Below are 15,003 nucleotides of genomic sequence, written 5' to 3'. Positions count from 1 at the left end.
TACTCAATAAAAGTGAGTAATGCCGTTTCCTCCCTTTGCAGAGTGAAGAATGAGTTCCACTGTTGGATCAACAGCCCCCCTCTGTGGCTGCAAAGAGCAATCTGGCCACCACAGCAGTGCCAGTAGCTTTAGGATTTCCTCTAAGGCTTTTTTCTTGTTGGAAAAAAACATGTCAGATTTAGTAGTAGCATTTTGCTTTAATTAGCAGTGCATTGGGAAAATTAACACTCCTTTCCCCACTGCCAGGCTACACAGCTGCCATTTCTCAACAGTGATGGTGCCACAAGTCCTACAGCAAGAGGAACTGGAAAGTTCTTGCAGTTCAGTAGGGAAAGTCCACAAACCAGGGTGAAGACCAGTCACACCAGGCTTTTACTTCTCTTCAAGCCTACTATCACAACATGCCAGACAAGCCCAATGCAATCAAACTATTTACTTCCTGTATTTATTCTGATATTTCTTTCATCAAACTATCTAAAAGGAACAACTTCTCTTTCCTCTTCTGCATAGGTGTGTTCAGTATCTCTTTTCTATATCTGCTCACCACACAAAATTATTTCCCCACCTCTTTATTAACATTATTCACCAGTTTTGCATTCTCTAAATAACAATCACTCTTGATTTATAATATGAAAACAAGAACAGTGATCATATTGCTATCTATGTCCATAGCCTGAGAGTAAACAGGAATGTATCAATAAAATAAAACCAATAATAATAATAATAAAAACAAATAAAACAGCTACAGTCTATAGACTGGCCATCATTTTTCTGGTTAACTACTTCTGCCATAGACACAAACTCAGAAGTTTGTTCAAGTATTCTATGCACAATCTGCATAAACATCATAATCTTCATCCTCTGAGGATTCAAATGATGAGAGCCCAAGAAGAAATAAAGAAGTGAATACTCAGAGAAGGGGAAGTGGACACAAAGTGACATAATGGAAAACACCATAATGGCACTAAATAAATCAAATCAGAGCTAGCACTTCTGACAAACCTACTTCCAAAAATGCAAATCATTTAAAAAAAAAAAATCTGTGCAAATACATGTGGAAATCCCATGCTATGTTTACTCTGCTCTTCCACAGATACAAAGTAAAAAGCCACTGTCAAGACAGGACATGAGATAGGGATGGGGTTTCCTATCACAAAGTACAGATATTTTGAGGTTTGTAATTCAGGTTGGTAAGTCTTGAATCTATTTGCTTGCTGAATCTTACCCACTAACTGCTTGTTTAATTAAGTAATTCTCACTTCTGTGCCTGCCCAAGCAGGACTCAGAAAATCAGACTTTCTCTGGCCCCTGGGTAGCCTCACCAGCAGAACAGCACTGCTCATGAAATGCAAGCCCCACTGCAGGAATCCTCTTCATGGAGGGAACATTTGGGCCACAGAATTACAAACAAGAGGCTGCTTCTTGCCTTCACCCCAAACTGTGAGAAACAGATAGCTAACCTAGGATAAATTCACCCCAAGAAACTGCTTGTCCCTGGAAAAGCCCCATGGCACTCATCCTGCCTGCCTCACTGACAATCCCCCCTGGCAAAATGAGAAGTCACTTTCCCATCTCTCCACTCAGTAAAATTCCCACTGATTTCTCAGAGCCTAAATCAGCAGCACTTCACTGCCTTACTGAAAAAGCCACCTGGTGCTTTTGGAGTTGCTTTCTGAGGATGACTGGGGGAAAGGGAGAGAAGCAAAGAACAGAAAAAGAAGAGCCCAGTTTCCAGCATCCTGTGCAACAGCTGATGCAGTGAAGCTGCAGCAAGCGTTTGGAGGGGAAGGATGGTGCCTGCTGGTGATGGATTTCTGAGGATTGCAATGCAGACAGAGAACAGGGAACAGGCAGCTCTGGAGGACCTTGTCCACACTCAACCAGGTGTTACAAATGTGGCTGGGGTAAGGCTGTGGCTGTGCCAGCAAGGCCAAAGGTACAAATCCCTGTCTCTTTTCCCAGCACCGGGCAGTGAGCGAAGGAAGCCTGGGCTGAGGTGAATCTCACTGACCAACTTCTCGTTAGCAATTCCTAATATAGAAAGCCTTAGGAAACTCATCAGGCAACTAAGACATCTACAAGCTGAGCAAGCTATAGGTTGTGTCATTTGTAGATTTAGTCCAAGTGGTTCTTGCAAAGCTTTGCTGATGGCAGCAGTGGGGAGCCAGAATCTGGAGTGTGCAGCTCACTGCAGATCCAGCCACACAGCCAAGGATGACAGGTGGATTTTGTGTGCTGAGTCAGCCCATGGTACCACACAGGACCAACCTAGATACACATAGTAAACACAAACATTGGCTGTTTCCTCAGTAAATAAGCACTCTGCTGGCTGATATTTCTTAATAAGCTTTATTCTAGCTCCTGCCATGTCACATAAGTAGGTGTTCCAAAGTTATCCACTTCCAGAGACTAATCCCATGTAGGTATTGTAAAGCCATGTTTTCCACACAGAAAGTTTGTTCACTTTATGTTTTTAAGAACTAGAAGTTTCATGAGAGAAATTCTAAGTCTAACAAGGAAGTGAGAAAAGTCAAAGAGACTCCTCTTCAGCCATTTGCCTACAGACCTTGAAGTTGTGGATAGGGCCCCAGCATTTCAAGGGAACACCCACTCAAACACCCACTTGCTCATACTTGAAACTAAAGCTGATTGAAAATAGAAGTTTATGTGCTGTGAAAGAAAGTCCTGACACACTCATGGGAAATTTGGTCAAAACACAGCACAAAGAATACGGAATGAAACACCATGGTTGGAGGAACAAAAGGGGGCAGGAATATCCCCAAATGAGAGAGTTCTGCTGTCAGAAAAAAATACAGAAAAACCCATCAGAAGGACGTTATCCTGTTGTAGTTAACAAATGCTATTCCAGACCTAACAGATGTCTCTCAAACACCTAGGCAGGTTCACCTCATGTTTGTTACAAACCTAAAACACGAAAGGCATTTTATCAACATTTATCAACAATTTCAGAGCAGCAGGCACTCTTAATGATTTCAGTGTTTGGTTCTAGTGCCATCATTTGCCTGATACCAACATCATTTGCCTGATACCTAAAAAAAAGTGAGTTATTTCAATACTGCATTTCAGAACTTCTCAAATCTGTACCGTAGGCTAACAGCAGGATTTTGAGACATGCAATAAAGCAATTTGTAGACAAATACTAAGAGCACTTAAAAGCTATCTTTCCTTCAGGTAAAACTGTTTTACTGCTTTTATTTTAGGAACTCCAAAAATCAACTTGCCTCTGTTTCAAAATGGAAACTTCAGGTGCCACCAATGCGCTGAGCCAATGGAAAACTAAATGATAGGCAGCAACCAGAAGGTGATCTTCAGGATGTTTCACTTAAGTGCAGGATCTAACAAACACTACAACAGGATTCTCAATCCTGCCAGATGAAATGATACTACATTCCCAGCACATTTCCACAAGAGATGCTGCACAGTGGGAGAGGGGATGGTCTGTGCTGCCAAGCAGCGCTTGCCCACGAGGAGTGATGTTTGAGGTGGCGTGTGTGAGCACCATGCCACCAGGCCAACCTTGCTTCCACAGCGGCCTCCCTCCCTCCCTCCCACCCTTGTCTCTGCCCAGAGGAAGGCAGTGGCCACTGCTCTGGGGCCTCTCTGGCTGGCCAGGACACCCAGTGTAGGTGGGAATATGCAGGTGGCTGTGGGTGGAAGTGGGCAAGTAGGAACCCCTGGCTGGGTCATGTTGCTCCCAAACCTCCCTGGTGTGTCAGTCACGCAGGATCACAGAGTATTCTGAGTCAGAAGGACCCACCAGGACCATCAAGTCCAACCCTTAAGTGACAGGCCCATACAGGGATCAAACCCCCAGCCTTGGTGTTATTTACACCACACTCCCACCAGTTCCCCATGGTGAGCAGGGTTATGGCATTCCTGGTGTCCAAGCTGAAAGGTCCCAGGTGACCCCTGTGTCCACATCAGTCACTCTTGTTACTTACCCATTTCCTGCTTGCCCCTCTTCAAATCACATTGTGAATAAATGGATAAACTGCATCCATCACCAATTATGAAGGGCAAAATATTTCATGAATTGGGAAAGTTTTCCTAACATTTAAAGCAATATGAGAAAAAGATGTTGCTGTTATGTTTTCCCCTTCATTGCCTAGAAGTCTTGTAGTTCATTGGGAAGAGATATTTTAAACAAACGCACATGCAGTCAGCAACAATATATAAAGTTTCTAAGATACAAGTCTTAGATATATTTAGGAATTCACAAACTGAAAAAGGTTGAAAAAGCTCAACCTTGATCACCAAAATTACATACAGTTTCTTCTGATGACTCTTTCTGTGGTTTAAACAACGGGTTTGCTATTTTTTGTTGTACCCTTCTTGGTTTTCTATTCTCTCATGCATTTTTTTTGTGTTTCGTCTATGAATATTTCCTCTCTTTTGTCACAGTACATGTTTCAGACTTTAGGCACATTTGTGGCATCAGGTAATCCTTTCAGAAGTGCTGTTGCTGTTGGTGCCCGTACACAGATGCCTGTACCAGCATTTCAAGCCCTGCCTGAAGGGCAGCAGAAGTCATGGGGGAGAGATGGAGTTTTGCTCCACAGCAGAGCATGTGGTCATTGCTGCTCCCAGCAGCTCCCCATGGGATCATTTACAGCCCACAGGCACACAAATGCCCTTCACATGGCCACAGGTGCACAGGGAACCCAGAGTCATGGTCACTGCGGGCTCCAAATGGAGCAATCTTTATGGAGACACATTCACCAGCTTCAAACACGTGACACTTCCTGAGAGCTCAGAATGCCTTTTAAAGATGTCAGATTTTCAACCATTCTTTAACCACCCCATCTTTTAACATTAGGAATAATACTGGTAGATACCTTTTTAACACTAATTAGAACTTTTGAAGTCTGTATATATATATGCACATATATGAATCTGATTTTGCATTTGCAGTTCAGGAATTCCTACCCGTCAAGCATCTTCTATGTCTACATTTTGAATGAAAGCAGTGTAGATTTTTATCTTCTATTGTTTTTCCTTTTATGTAACTAAAAAAACGAATTCACTGAGCTCCACCAATGCTCTTCAGCTCTCTTTCACACAAAGAAATTTCTATTTGGCAGTTCTCAAACTCCCAGCAGAAACAGAATTAGATTTTTGTGCTCTATTCTTCATATTTTACAGAAATCAGAATGCTCTGAATTACTGTCTGTTACAATACTACATAAACTTTATTTAATTTGTAATCAAAATGACCATCAACAAGGACAACCTGTCCCTGTTGAAAAGCAGCCCAACTGCTAAAGCTGCTTGGAGGGATGAGTTGGCTCAATGGGAAGCAGCAGTAGAAAAAAATTCTGCTAAGGGAAGGGAAAGAGAAAGAACAGAGAACAAAGCTCAGGAAGCTCTTATGGAATATTCACAGAGGAAGTAGATAAAATTAAGGAAGAAAAATACCTCATATCACTTCTTTACTTAACTGCTGCTGCACAATGTGCAGCATGTGGGACAAGCTGGTGCCTCACTTATAACTACAGAAAATTGGTATCAGCTGTTCTTTAGCAGGGGTTAGAAGTTACTACTTCCTGACTTGCACATCTGTGTAAAATTACTCCCTACACAACTTGGCTTTATATGCTCTCCAACAGATAAAAGTGTATCAAGTCAAGGAGCCTGAAAGTGTTTATTTTCACTTACCACAGACACATAAAAAGTAAGCCACCATTCTTGTCAGTTCTTTATTGGTTTTCATCCTAAAGACTAGCACATTTACAGCATACATGGATTGGATGAACTAGAATATATAAAACAGTAGCCATATGTTTATGATATAGTAATACTGCCCAAAACCAAATAAATAAAAATATTTCAATGCACAAAGCTTAGCAAATACAGTCGTGTTGGGACAAAACTGTGTCATATAATACAATAATTTTACACGTATAAATGAAAAAAAGGCAACTGTGCTGTAGGTACTTTCACAGAACATACACAGAACATACTTGGCAAGTTTTCTTCTTTTACCTTTGTATGTTTTATAATTTAAAAAATGTACTCAAAAAAGGAACATTAGACAGAACTTCATTTTACAGTAATCCTTAGATTTGCCTCTCCTGTGCAACAGAAAAGCTCCCTTCCCCCTTGTGAAGGTCCCATGTGGATTTCACGTGTCACAGTTTTCTCTGGAGGCACCGCTCGAGCCCTCGCTGTTGGCGCTGCCCTCGGGAGGAGCCCGAGCCGTGTCCATCCTGGCAGTGCCGTGCCCATCCTGGCAGTGCCGTGTCCATCCTGGCAGTGCCGTGTCCATCCTGGCAGTGCCGTGCCCATCCCAGTGCCGTGTCCAGGGCGCGCCGCGGGGACACGGCGCTCAGCAGCTCAGCACCCGGCACAATTGCGCGGCACCCGGGGCTGCAGCTCCACCGCGCGCAGGCAAAATTCAGCAACTTTTTCAGATTACACTGCTATACAAAATAAATAAAGGATTGCTAAGCTCTATAGCAGGTCTAATGATTGTTGGCCACCGTCTAAGAGAGTGGTGCTGCTAATTGTTACAAGAGACATTTGTTATTTCCTTCTGAAGCTGAACATCGGGAGATTTTTAGTGTAACAATACAGGACTTGAAATAAACCACATTTGAAACAGACAAAATAAAATTATCAACTTATAAAAACTAAGGGATATAAAGAGCATAGTTTATACAAAAATAAAGTAGCATTTAAAAATGGGCCAGGTACTGAAGGCTGAGCAGAACTAATGGAGTAGCATGTCTAAAGAGATCCCATTGAAAATTTTTTCATCATATATTTGTTTACTTATTAGCAAAAAGTAAAACAAAATAAACATTTATTAATTGGAAAACAGGGTTTGTAACATTTCTGAGGGACTGTTCTACTGTAGATGATTTGTTCAGACCTGGGGTAGGTACTACAATACATTGCTTTTGCACAGAATTCCATGTTTTGTTATCCTAAAGAGCCTAAAATAATGGTAACAGCCTAGTTCAGCAGAACTCTCTGACCTGACATGCTGCTCAGTGTTAAACTGCAAAAAGCAAAATGCAAAAACTGCTGGACCTGTAACCCCCAAACCTACATGGGAGCAGAATGAACATGGCTGATTGATAGAGCAGTGACAGCACAGACAAACATCAGTGAGAGGGAGAAAGAAATCAGAAAACAGCCATATACTTACCTGGCTGTTGCTACTCCCACAAGAATAAATGGGCAGATTTTTTCTATTCTAAATCTCAGATTCTTAGAAACCAAGAAGGAAAGGACATGTGCTGAATGAAACTAGATAGAGATTACTGGATCCTGTTAAAATCTGGAAATGAACGTTTAGCTGCTTTTTAAAATGCTATCTTAGCTTCAAAGGCATTCTTTGGGAGATTATTTCAGAGGAGATCTGTTGAACATTTTTTATCAAATGCTATCCAACTGACCACCTTTGTCATAAGCTAGAACCCACCTGTGGTTCTCAGGCACAAGCACTAGCACTAAGCAGTTCCTCTCTATCAACACAGGGCATTGCTACCTTCCTCAGAAATACCCTGACACCGGCCACAACCCCCACCAGGACGCTCAACAGGTGAAATGCAAAGGTAAACAGAAACCAATTTTGAAGCAAGGGGGGATGATTTTTGATTTTGAAGCAAGGGGGATGCATTGGGCACTTTGAGCATTTTGATAATGACATACAAAACTGATACAGAAAAATCGTACGCTGACCAAAATAACATAGCACCCCGAGATACTGATGCTTACAATCCAGAAGTGATATAGAAAAACCATGGGTAAAAATGTGTTAGTTAATGTACAACACCATGGAATATACTGAACACATTATGTGCAACATCAGCAACTTGCTTGTTGCACTTGCCTTAGAGTGGGGAAGGGCACAGGGAACTGTTGCTGGCATTAACAGTTAAGCATCATGATGTTTCTGAAATACTTTTAAAAATCAGTTGTGTGCCCAAGGCCTTATCTGCCAAAGATGACAGGAATTTGTTTTATTTTAACAGAATTATAAACTAGACCTCACGTCTGGCCTTTTTTATATTGTTAATTTCATACATGAAGGTGGCATCCTATATACAGTAAAACAATTCTTTCTCCTGGCTCTTATTGTGCTGATTTTTTAAAATCAAACCCCCTTTTATTGATTGTAACAATGCGCTCTACAGTTACTAAACTGTCTAGGATCCTTTTTATTTACAACTTTTGAGTTTTACTCTCAGTTTTAAAAAGTTTAGGAAAAGCTCAATCTGAAATCAACTCAGTATAAAAAGATGTTATGGAAACAGCTGCCTAAATGCCGTTCCGAGAGTCCTTGCCCATCCAGGGGGTACCTAGCTATTTGCATATAGGTAATTATTAAGTAGCACAATATCTGCTCATCTTACATACACTGAAGGCTATTGAAACGGGCAGAGAGTCATCACACTATTCTCAAGCTAAGGTGTCAGAATAATTGTTACTATAGATTCCAATTCAGTAACATGCTCTGTATGACCTAACGAAACATACAAAAAGGTTATTTATCTCTTCTGGATGATGAAATCATGTGTCAATCTAGAGTGTATCCACATGTTTTAATGGAACAGCAATTAAAGGACATAGTATGCTTATGTTTCAACTTTTCCATAAGTTCCTTCTGGAGGCCTGTAATACTTTGGGAAAGCCTTCAGTTGCAGGGAATTAAACGCATACTTGCGACATCCAACATTCTTCATTGTATTTTCTCGGCGACAACCCTCACTGGGGAAAAAAACAAGCACAAAAAATGACAGCAGTAAAAGGGAAAAAAAAAAAAAAGACTTAAACTAAGATGAAATGAACTGGTTATTTTATAGCATTAAAATAAAGTTGGTTATATTTAATGAGCGTTTAATTAATTTGCCACTGCAAATATTAAAAGAGATGATTCATCATACAATGCCAGTAAGAAGCACACAGAATGGACACAAGCTATGTCTGATTGCTAGTTTTGCATTTCTAGAAAGCAGCAGCACATCTACTGAAAAGGTTCTTTCACTGTATTTCACAGTTTCATGTATTTCAAGGTACACTGTTGTGGAGTTCACATGCCATTCACTGCACAAGGGATCCCAAGGGATTGCTTAAAAGCAGTTCTGCTAATTTATTAACACATAAAGCTGAAAACCAAAACCTGCTGATCTCTCTATAAGAGATTTAAAGTAATTTTATTGTTCCCTGTATGTCAGTATTATAAGTACTTATTTAAAGATTAGAGCTTATACAAAAATAATGTATGCCTTTCTAGTTATCTCTGCATGCATAAATGGACATGAAAACAAAGCAATCTAAAAAAAAAAAAAAGTCCTAATCATGAAATAGCAGTGCAAAAAAGACTGGCTGCATTGACAGTCATCACCCCAAAGAAACAAAGCTGTGCAGAATTTAATTTTCACCCAATATTTTGGTGCAACTGCCCCACATTACAAAGAGGTTCTGTGCTACAATAGAAAACTACTCCAGTTATAAGGCTTCTTTACACTTGTAAATCTAATCCAGAGTTCCTTTGATTATATCCAAAAAACAGACATACAAAGAGGAAGCACTATCTTTTAAATATATATATTATAAATCAATTTAGGCTTGCAGGAGAATTATTTTCCCTGATTGAGGACTGGAACTTAAACAATGACTACTAGACCTTCATGGCAAAGTGTACAGTACAGCATCTTACGGTGGAAATGTCAGATTAGTCCTGCCTTGGAGACGCTGCAGCATCTACCAGGTAAGCTGGGATCAGCTGATTCCAAAGGAGGGTTTGGATTCTGGTTCTGTTTGAAAGCTCTCATGCTCTTACAGACCTCACCATTCTTCTAATTTTGGTTCATGAAACTGGCTGTAACTGTGTTCTGTATGTAACACCTAGTTTAACTTCATAAAATACAGTAATTTTTTTTTGCTTTAAGGAATAGTATAACTAAGTTTGAAATTTGTCTCCGGAGTACATTCTGTGCTTTCCTTTTATAGAATGGATCATCTGTGATGACACTGTTTTTCTGGCATTGGTTTGTGTTTCACAAAACTCCCCCGACAGCTCATGCAGCCAAATAGATACATCAAAAGTTTGCACAAATCATACTTCAGAGAACTAATAAAAGCAGTAAGTTTAACTAGCAAATATGTGATGCTAGGTAAGCATTTTAACTGCAAAGTGAATCATTCTCTTCATATCACATTTCACTGTATCTGGTTATTGCATGTGTCCCTCATGGCACAGATACGGTGACAAGGATTTATTTCCCACATTTCACAAGCCACCTTCCTTCTCTTGGAAGCACATAAGTAGGATGCACTACTGCATCTTAAATCTGAATGCCTTAACAAAAGCACAGACCAGGCTCCAAAAGGAAAAAAAAACCCAAACTTGTCCCCATCAAAATTAAGAAGAAAAGAAAAAAACCTACATTGTATCCAAAAAGCCTGGGCTTTCATTCCAAACAGTTTTAAGGTGCAACCCCAGTGGCAATCATGAGCAACACCTTCATACTTTAAAGAGATTAATAATCTGAGGGAGCTCAGTGAATGTGCCTGCCACCAGAGTGTGGCTGGACACTGAACAGGCTGCCCAGGGAAGTGTTTATGGCCCCGAGTCTGCCAGAGTGCAGGAAGTGTTTGGACAGCACTCTCAGGCACAGCCTGTGGCTGTCCTGTGCCAAGCCAGGAACTGATCCTTGACCCTTCCAACTCAGGATATTCTGTGATTCTAAACTTACTTTCACATTTGGTTAGACTGAACCCAGGACACTCCCCACATTGCAAGACCAAGGCCACAGTCCAACCTGACAACTGCTCACCTTGTAAAAAGGTAGACTGGGGCACCCCCAGCAAACAAGCCAGTGCTAACCATAAAGAACAGATGATTTCCATGGAGACACAGCAGCAGCAGGTATCAGCACAGCACAGGGATGTGTCCCAAACCACCACACCATGATAACCCTCAACAGTAGTGAGGATGTACCGAAACCCGTTGCAACTAAGAATAAATATGATATGTGCTTTATATATATAAATAAACATATATGTCTTTGTGGTGGTTTTTTTTTGCCTTTTTTTTTTCTTTTAAAAACAAAATTGGAAGAATAGTGAGGAAAAATATTAAGAGATAGTGTACTGTACAGTCTGATTTAATGAAGACACAAATATAACCAGGCGCTTTTTTTTTTTTTTTTTTTTAGTTAGAGTAATTAAATCCAAATTTAGGATTTAATTCTGATTTTTATTCTAACTATGCTTTTTTGGTTTTTTTTGGTTGTTTTATTTCAGCATACTTATCTCAGCAGCTCTCAATTCCATTAAAATTTATAATAAAAGCTAAAGCTATCCATATTTTTTGAGCAAGTTAATAGTAGAAAATACAAATCACAGTACTAGTTCTCCTCAGAAGCCCAATGTCATCTCAGGCACCAAGCGAAGTAAAACTCTTTATGAATTTATCAAACTACAGTAAATGAGGTTAGTTTTTTTATCAGCTATTGCTATTGACAAGCTCTGCCAAACCACAGCATCAACAAAATCTTTCCATTTAAATAGGCCTCCCCTAGTTTGATGTTATATATAAATGGTGATCAAATTTCATCTGCAATTAATCTGCATCACTAAACTAGGAAGCCACTTCAGTCTCACCACTTAAATAAAAGTTAACTTACCATCACTCGCTTATCACTAAGTCACTATCAGCATCATAATTTATTAAAGCTGTGCAACGCTTAAAAATGGAAGTAACAGTAATATTTAGTCTAATGTAATTAAAATAAAGCCCAGTGGAAAACCTGAAACCCACCTACTAAAGGAGTTAACTGATACCTCCCTCTTCTTGCCTGAAAATTAAAGACCATTATCTTTAACTTCTACGATGACCCTATTTCACAGTTAAGTTCTATAACAGGGCACCTAAAATAGATAATGGATCATTAGCAGGCTAATGCCAGTCACATCCCCTTCCTAACCACAAAGTTCACTTTCCTCATGTATTTAATACATTGCAAAATGCAGATCTACAAATAGAATGAAATAATTCTGCATGCAGCACACTGCAAGTTGTTTTCTGAGTGTTTTCTAGTCTATTAGAATATATTTAACCATGAGAAAGGAACAAGACTATGGTTCTACAAACTGTTCAATAATGTAATTTGGATATTATGCTTTGAAATGAAAGTATAAATTTGTTACTTCTTTAAATAAATTTCTTACAAACCCCACCCATGTTTTTATTTTTCTCTTCATACCTCGTAAAAATGAAAGGCAATATTAGCATACACCTTAAATATACAAAAAGATACAAATTTTTTTCAGACAGAGTTCCTTTCTCTGGAATACATGAAACAAGTAACACAAAACTGTATTTGGTAAGAGATAAGAGATCTTCAGGCCGGCTAAAATAACGAGTTAACAGGCCAATGTCAGACTATGTTACAAGCACTGAAAGCGAACAATAATTTAAAGTTTCGATACAATTCTTTTTGATAAAATAATTTGATGTCTATTTACAGTTTAGTACAATAGAAACGTAAAATTGTAAGGCATAATAATAATTCTTGGCAGACAATGCTATGACACATTCCTTTGTCCAGCAGGTACCAAGTGGCAATACACATTCAAGCACTTTTTTGTTTTTGTGGTTTTTGTTGTTTTTCTTTTTTTTTCTTTTTTTCTTTTTTTTTTTTTTTTTTTGTTTTTGAACTCTATCTTCACTTGCAACGTAATCTGGCCACCAGGTACGCTATGCTCAGAAACAGCCACACAATCAGTAAATTGGGGCTGAGAGCTAGTAAAGGAATAGAGTAGAGGAGGCTGGGATCTAGTCTGAAATCTCGGATGGGCACCAGGCCACTCAAGTTCTTCTGGGTGACTATCTCCCGTGTTCCAATGCTGTGAAAAGGAAGAAGTTTGGGAAGAGGGAAAATAAAACAGAAAGGAAGACAGACATGCAAATGGATGGATAAAAAGAGATGGCAACACAAGGTGGTCAAGAAAATGAAAAAACATGGAAGAACACAAACAAAACCAGAAGATGAAGTAAAGAAAGAGTGGAAAAACATCTCAAAAATATGTATCAGTGCAATTATAAAAATAAGGAGAGGGAAAGAGAATAAAAGAGAAAAATAAGAAAGAAGTACTGTAGTCTAGTGAAAATAAACACATGTAGGTTGAACATTAATGGTTTTCCATGTTCATTCTTTCAGATTACCCAGCAATAATACCCCATGCTGCTCTGCCATGCCTTAAAGAAGTGGAGCTCTGACAAGCAAGCTGAACATGAATAACCATTGTAGTATTTGACCCTTTCAAACGTCTTTCCATGTGGGCTGCAGTGATTTAATTTAACCTCTTAACTACCTGTCCAACACATTAATTAAAAAAAAAAAAACACCCAAAAAACTACCCACCTATTTTTCTGCTTGGACATGAATTCAAGGGTATATCAATAGGCTTATTTCTGAAGACATGCTGCAAAGCCCATCTTACTGTGCACCCAATCCTTACACTGAGCACCAAAGGCTACAGTGAAGAACAGCTCCTCAGGTAGCCTGGTAGGCTTTGGAGTGTGGTCTTTAATTTTAGATCGCTCTTATATCCTGAGCACTACAACTCTATTTTTAGTTCACAAAACAACAACTAAATGACCAAGATGAAGAGAGGGATGGAGCACCTCTCCTACAAGGAAAGGCTGAGAGAACTAGTTTTGTTCAGCCTGGAAAAGAGATGGCTTAAGGGTGACCGTATTGCAGCCTTCCAGTACTAGAAGGGAGCATACAAGAAAGAGGGAGAGAGACTATTTACAAGAGCATGTAGTGACAGGACAAGGGGGAATAGGTTTGAAGGGAAAGAGAACAGGTTTAGATTAGATATAAGGAAAAAATTTTTTACTCTGAGGGTGGTGAGGCAGCCAGGGATGCTTATCCCTGGGTGTGTTCAAGGCCAGGCTGGATGGAGCTTTGAGCAACCTGGTCTAATTGAATGTGTCCCTGTCCATGGCAGGGTGTTGGAACTAGATCATCTTCAAGGTCCCCTTCAACTCAAAGAATTGTATGGTTCTGTCATTCTAAATGCATTCTGTAAGCCTGATGCTGTTTGAGCTTGTGCACTTGCTCCATCCATAACAAACCATCCATAACCTTGATGGTTGAGTAGCAGGGTTATGTAAGCATCAGTGTCGTGCAAGAAATCAGACACACCCTGAAGGTGGTGAAAAAGCATTCAGATGCTGGTGACACATCAAGTCAAATGGAATTAGGTGGGCAAGGAACTAAACCAACTGTATTTCTGATCTGGATTTGATCCAAATTGGTGATTAAGACATGATTTCACTCCTGGTATGTACAGTGGATAAGGGCAGATTGAATCTGTGATGCCTACAAATCCCAATTACCTTCGTAGCAGTGGGGAGAGTGTGTGTGTGATCACCAGAATCAGACAGTGGAAACCTAGTGTTTACTGAAAAGTGGTGGATAAAGGCTCAATGAAATGGCCTGGAGGAAGTGCTTTAGAATATAGATAACATGTAAAACAATGGGAGAGGTAAAGAAGGAAGGCTAAAAATGTTAAGTTGGCATTATGAACATCACATGCCACATCTCCGCTATCAAAAATTAGCATCAATGCTACTCAATTTTACACAAAGATGTACACACAGACACATATGGTGGGAATGGAGGCAAGAGCTGGAAAGTGCTTTCCTTGTCACTGTTGGCCCATGTAGATGCTTCCCCCTGAAGGGTGAAAAGTCATCTTTTGGAAATATCAAATATTCCAAATTGTACAGGGTCTTAAATCAAAACATTCATCAGCAGACTACCTCTAGGAGAGGATGAGGGTTAGGAGACACAGCAAATTCCCTTCTAATTTAGCTTGCATATGGGAATTCTCTCTGTGAGGAGAGGCCAGGGCTGCCCCATGCTGGACACTGCTGCTTCCAGCCAGCTTCAGAGACCCACTGCAGGAACAACTGAGCCCTCAGCCATGCTGGTGCCTCGAGGAAGGAGTGTGTAA

At 39.9% G+C, this 15,003-nt stretch overlaps 1 protein-coding gene across 4 annotated transcripts in view; it reads right to left on the bottom strand.

Annotated features, from left to right (window-relative positions):
• Nucleotides 1-5,702: 5,702 nt before the first annotated feature.
• The window catches only part of INPP4A (inositol polyphosphate-4-phosphatase type I A), a 108,911-nt gene continuing 99,610 nt past the window's right edge, over nt 5,703-15,003 (bottom strand). For all 4 annotated transcript variants that reach the window (XM_053969744.1, XM_053969746.1, XM_053969745.1 and 1 more), the window contains one exon: nt 5,703-8,736. In XM_053969744.1, coding sequence (XP_053825719.1) covers nt 8,604-8,736 — 133 coding nt within the window. In that variant the 3' untranslated portion in view covers nt 5,703-8,603. The remainder of the gene's footprint in view (nt 8,737-15,003) is intronic.

The sequence above is a fragment of the Vidua macroura genome, chromosome 2 (assembly GCF_024509145.1).
Source record: "Vidua macroura isolate BioBank_ID:100142 chromosome 2, ASM2450914v1, whole genome shotgun sequence".
Taxonomy (NCBI): domain Eukaryota; kingdom Metazoa; phylum Chordata; class Aves; order Passeriformes; family Viduidae; genus Vidua; species Vidua macroura.
The sequence above is the reverse complement of the archived record's forward strand: the minus strand, read 5'-3'. Positions and strand labels throughout refer to the sequence as shown.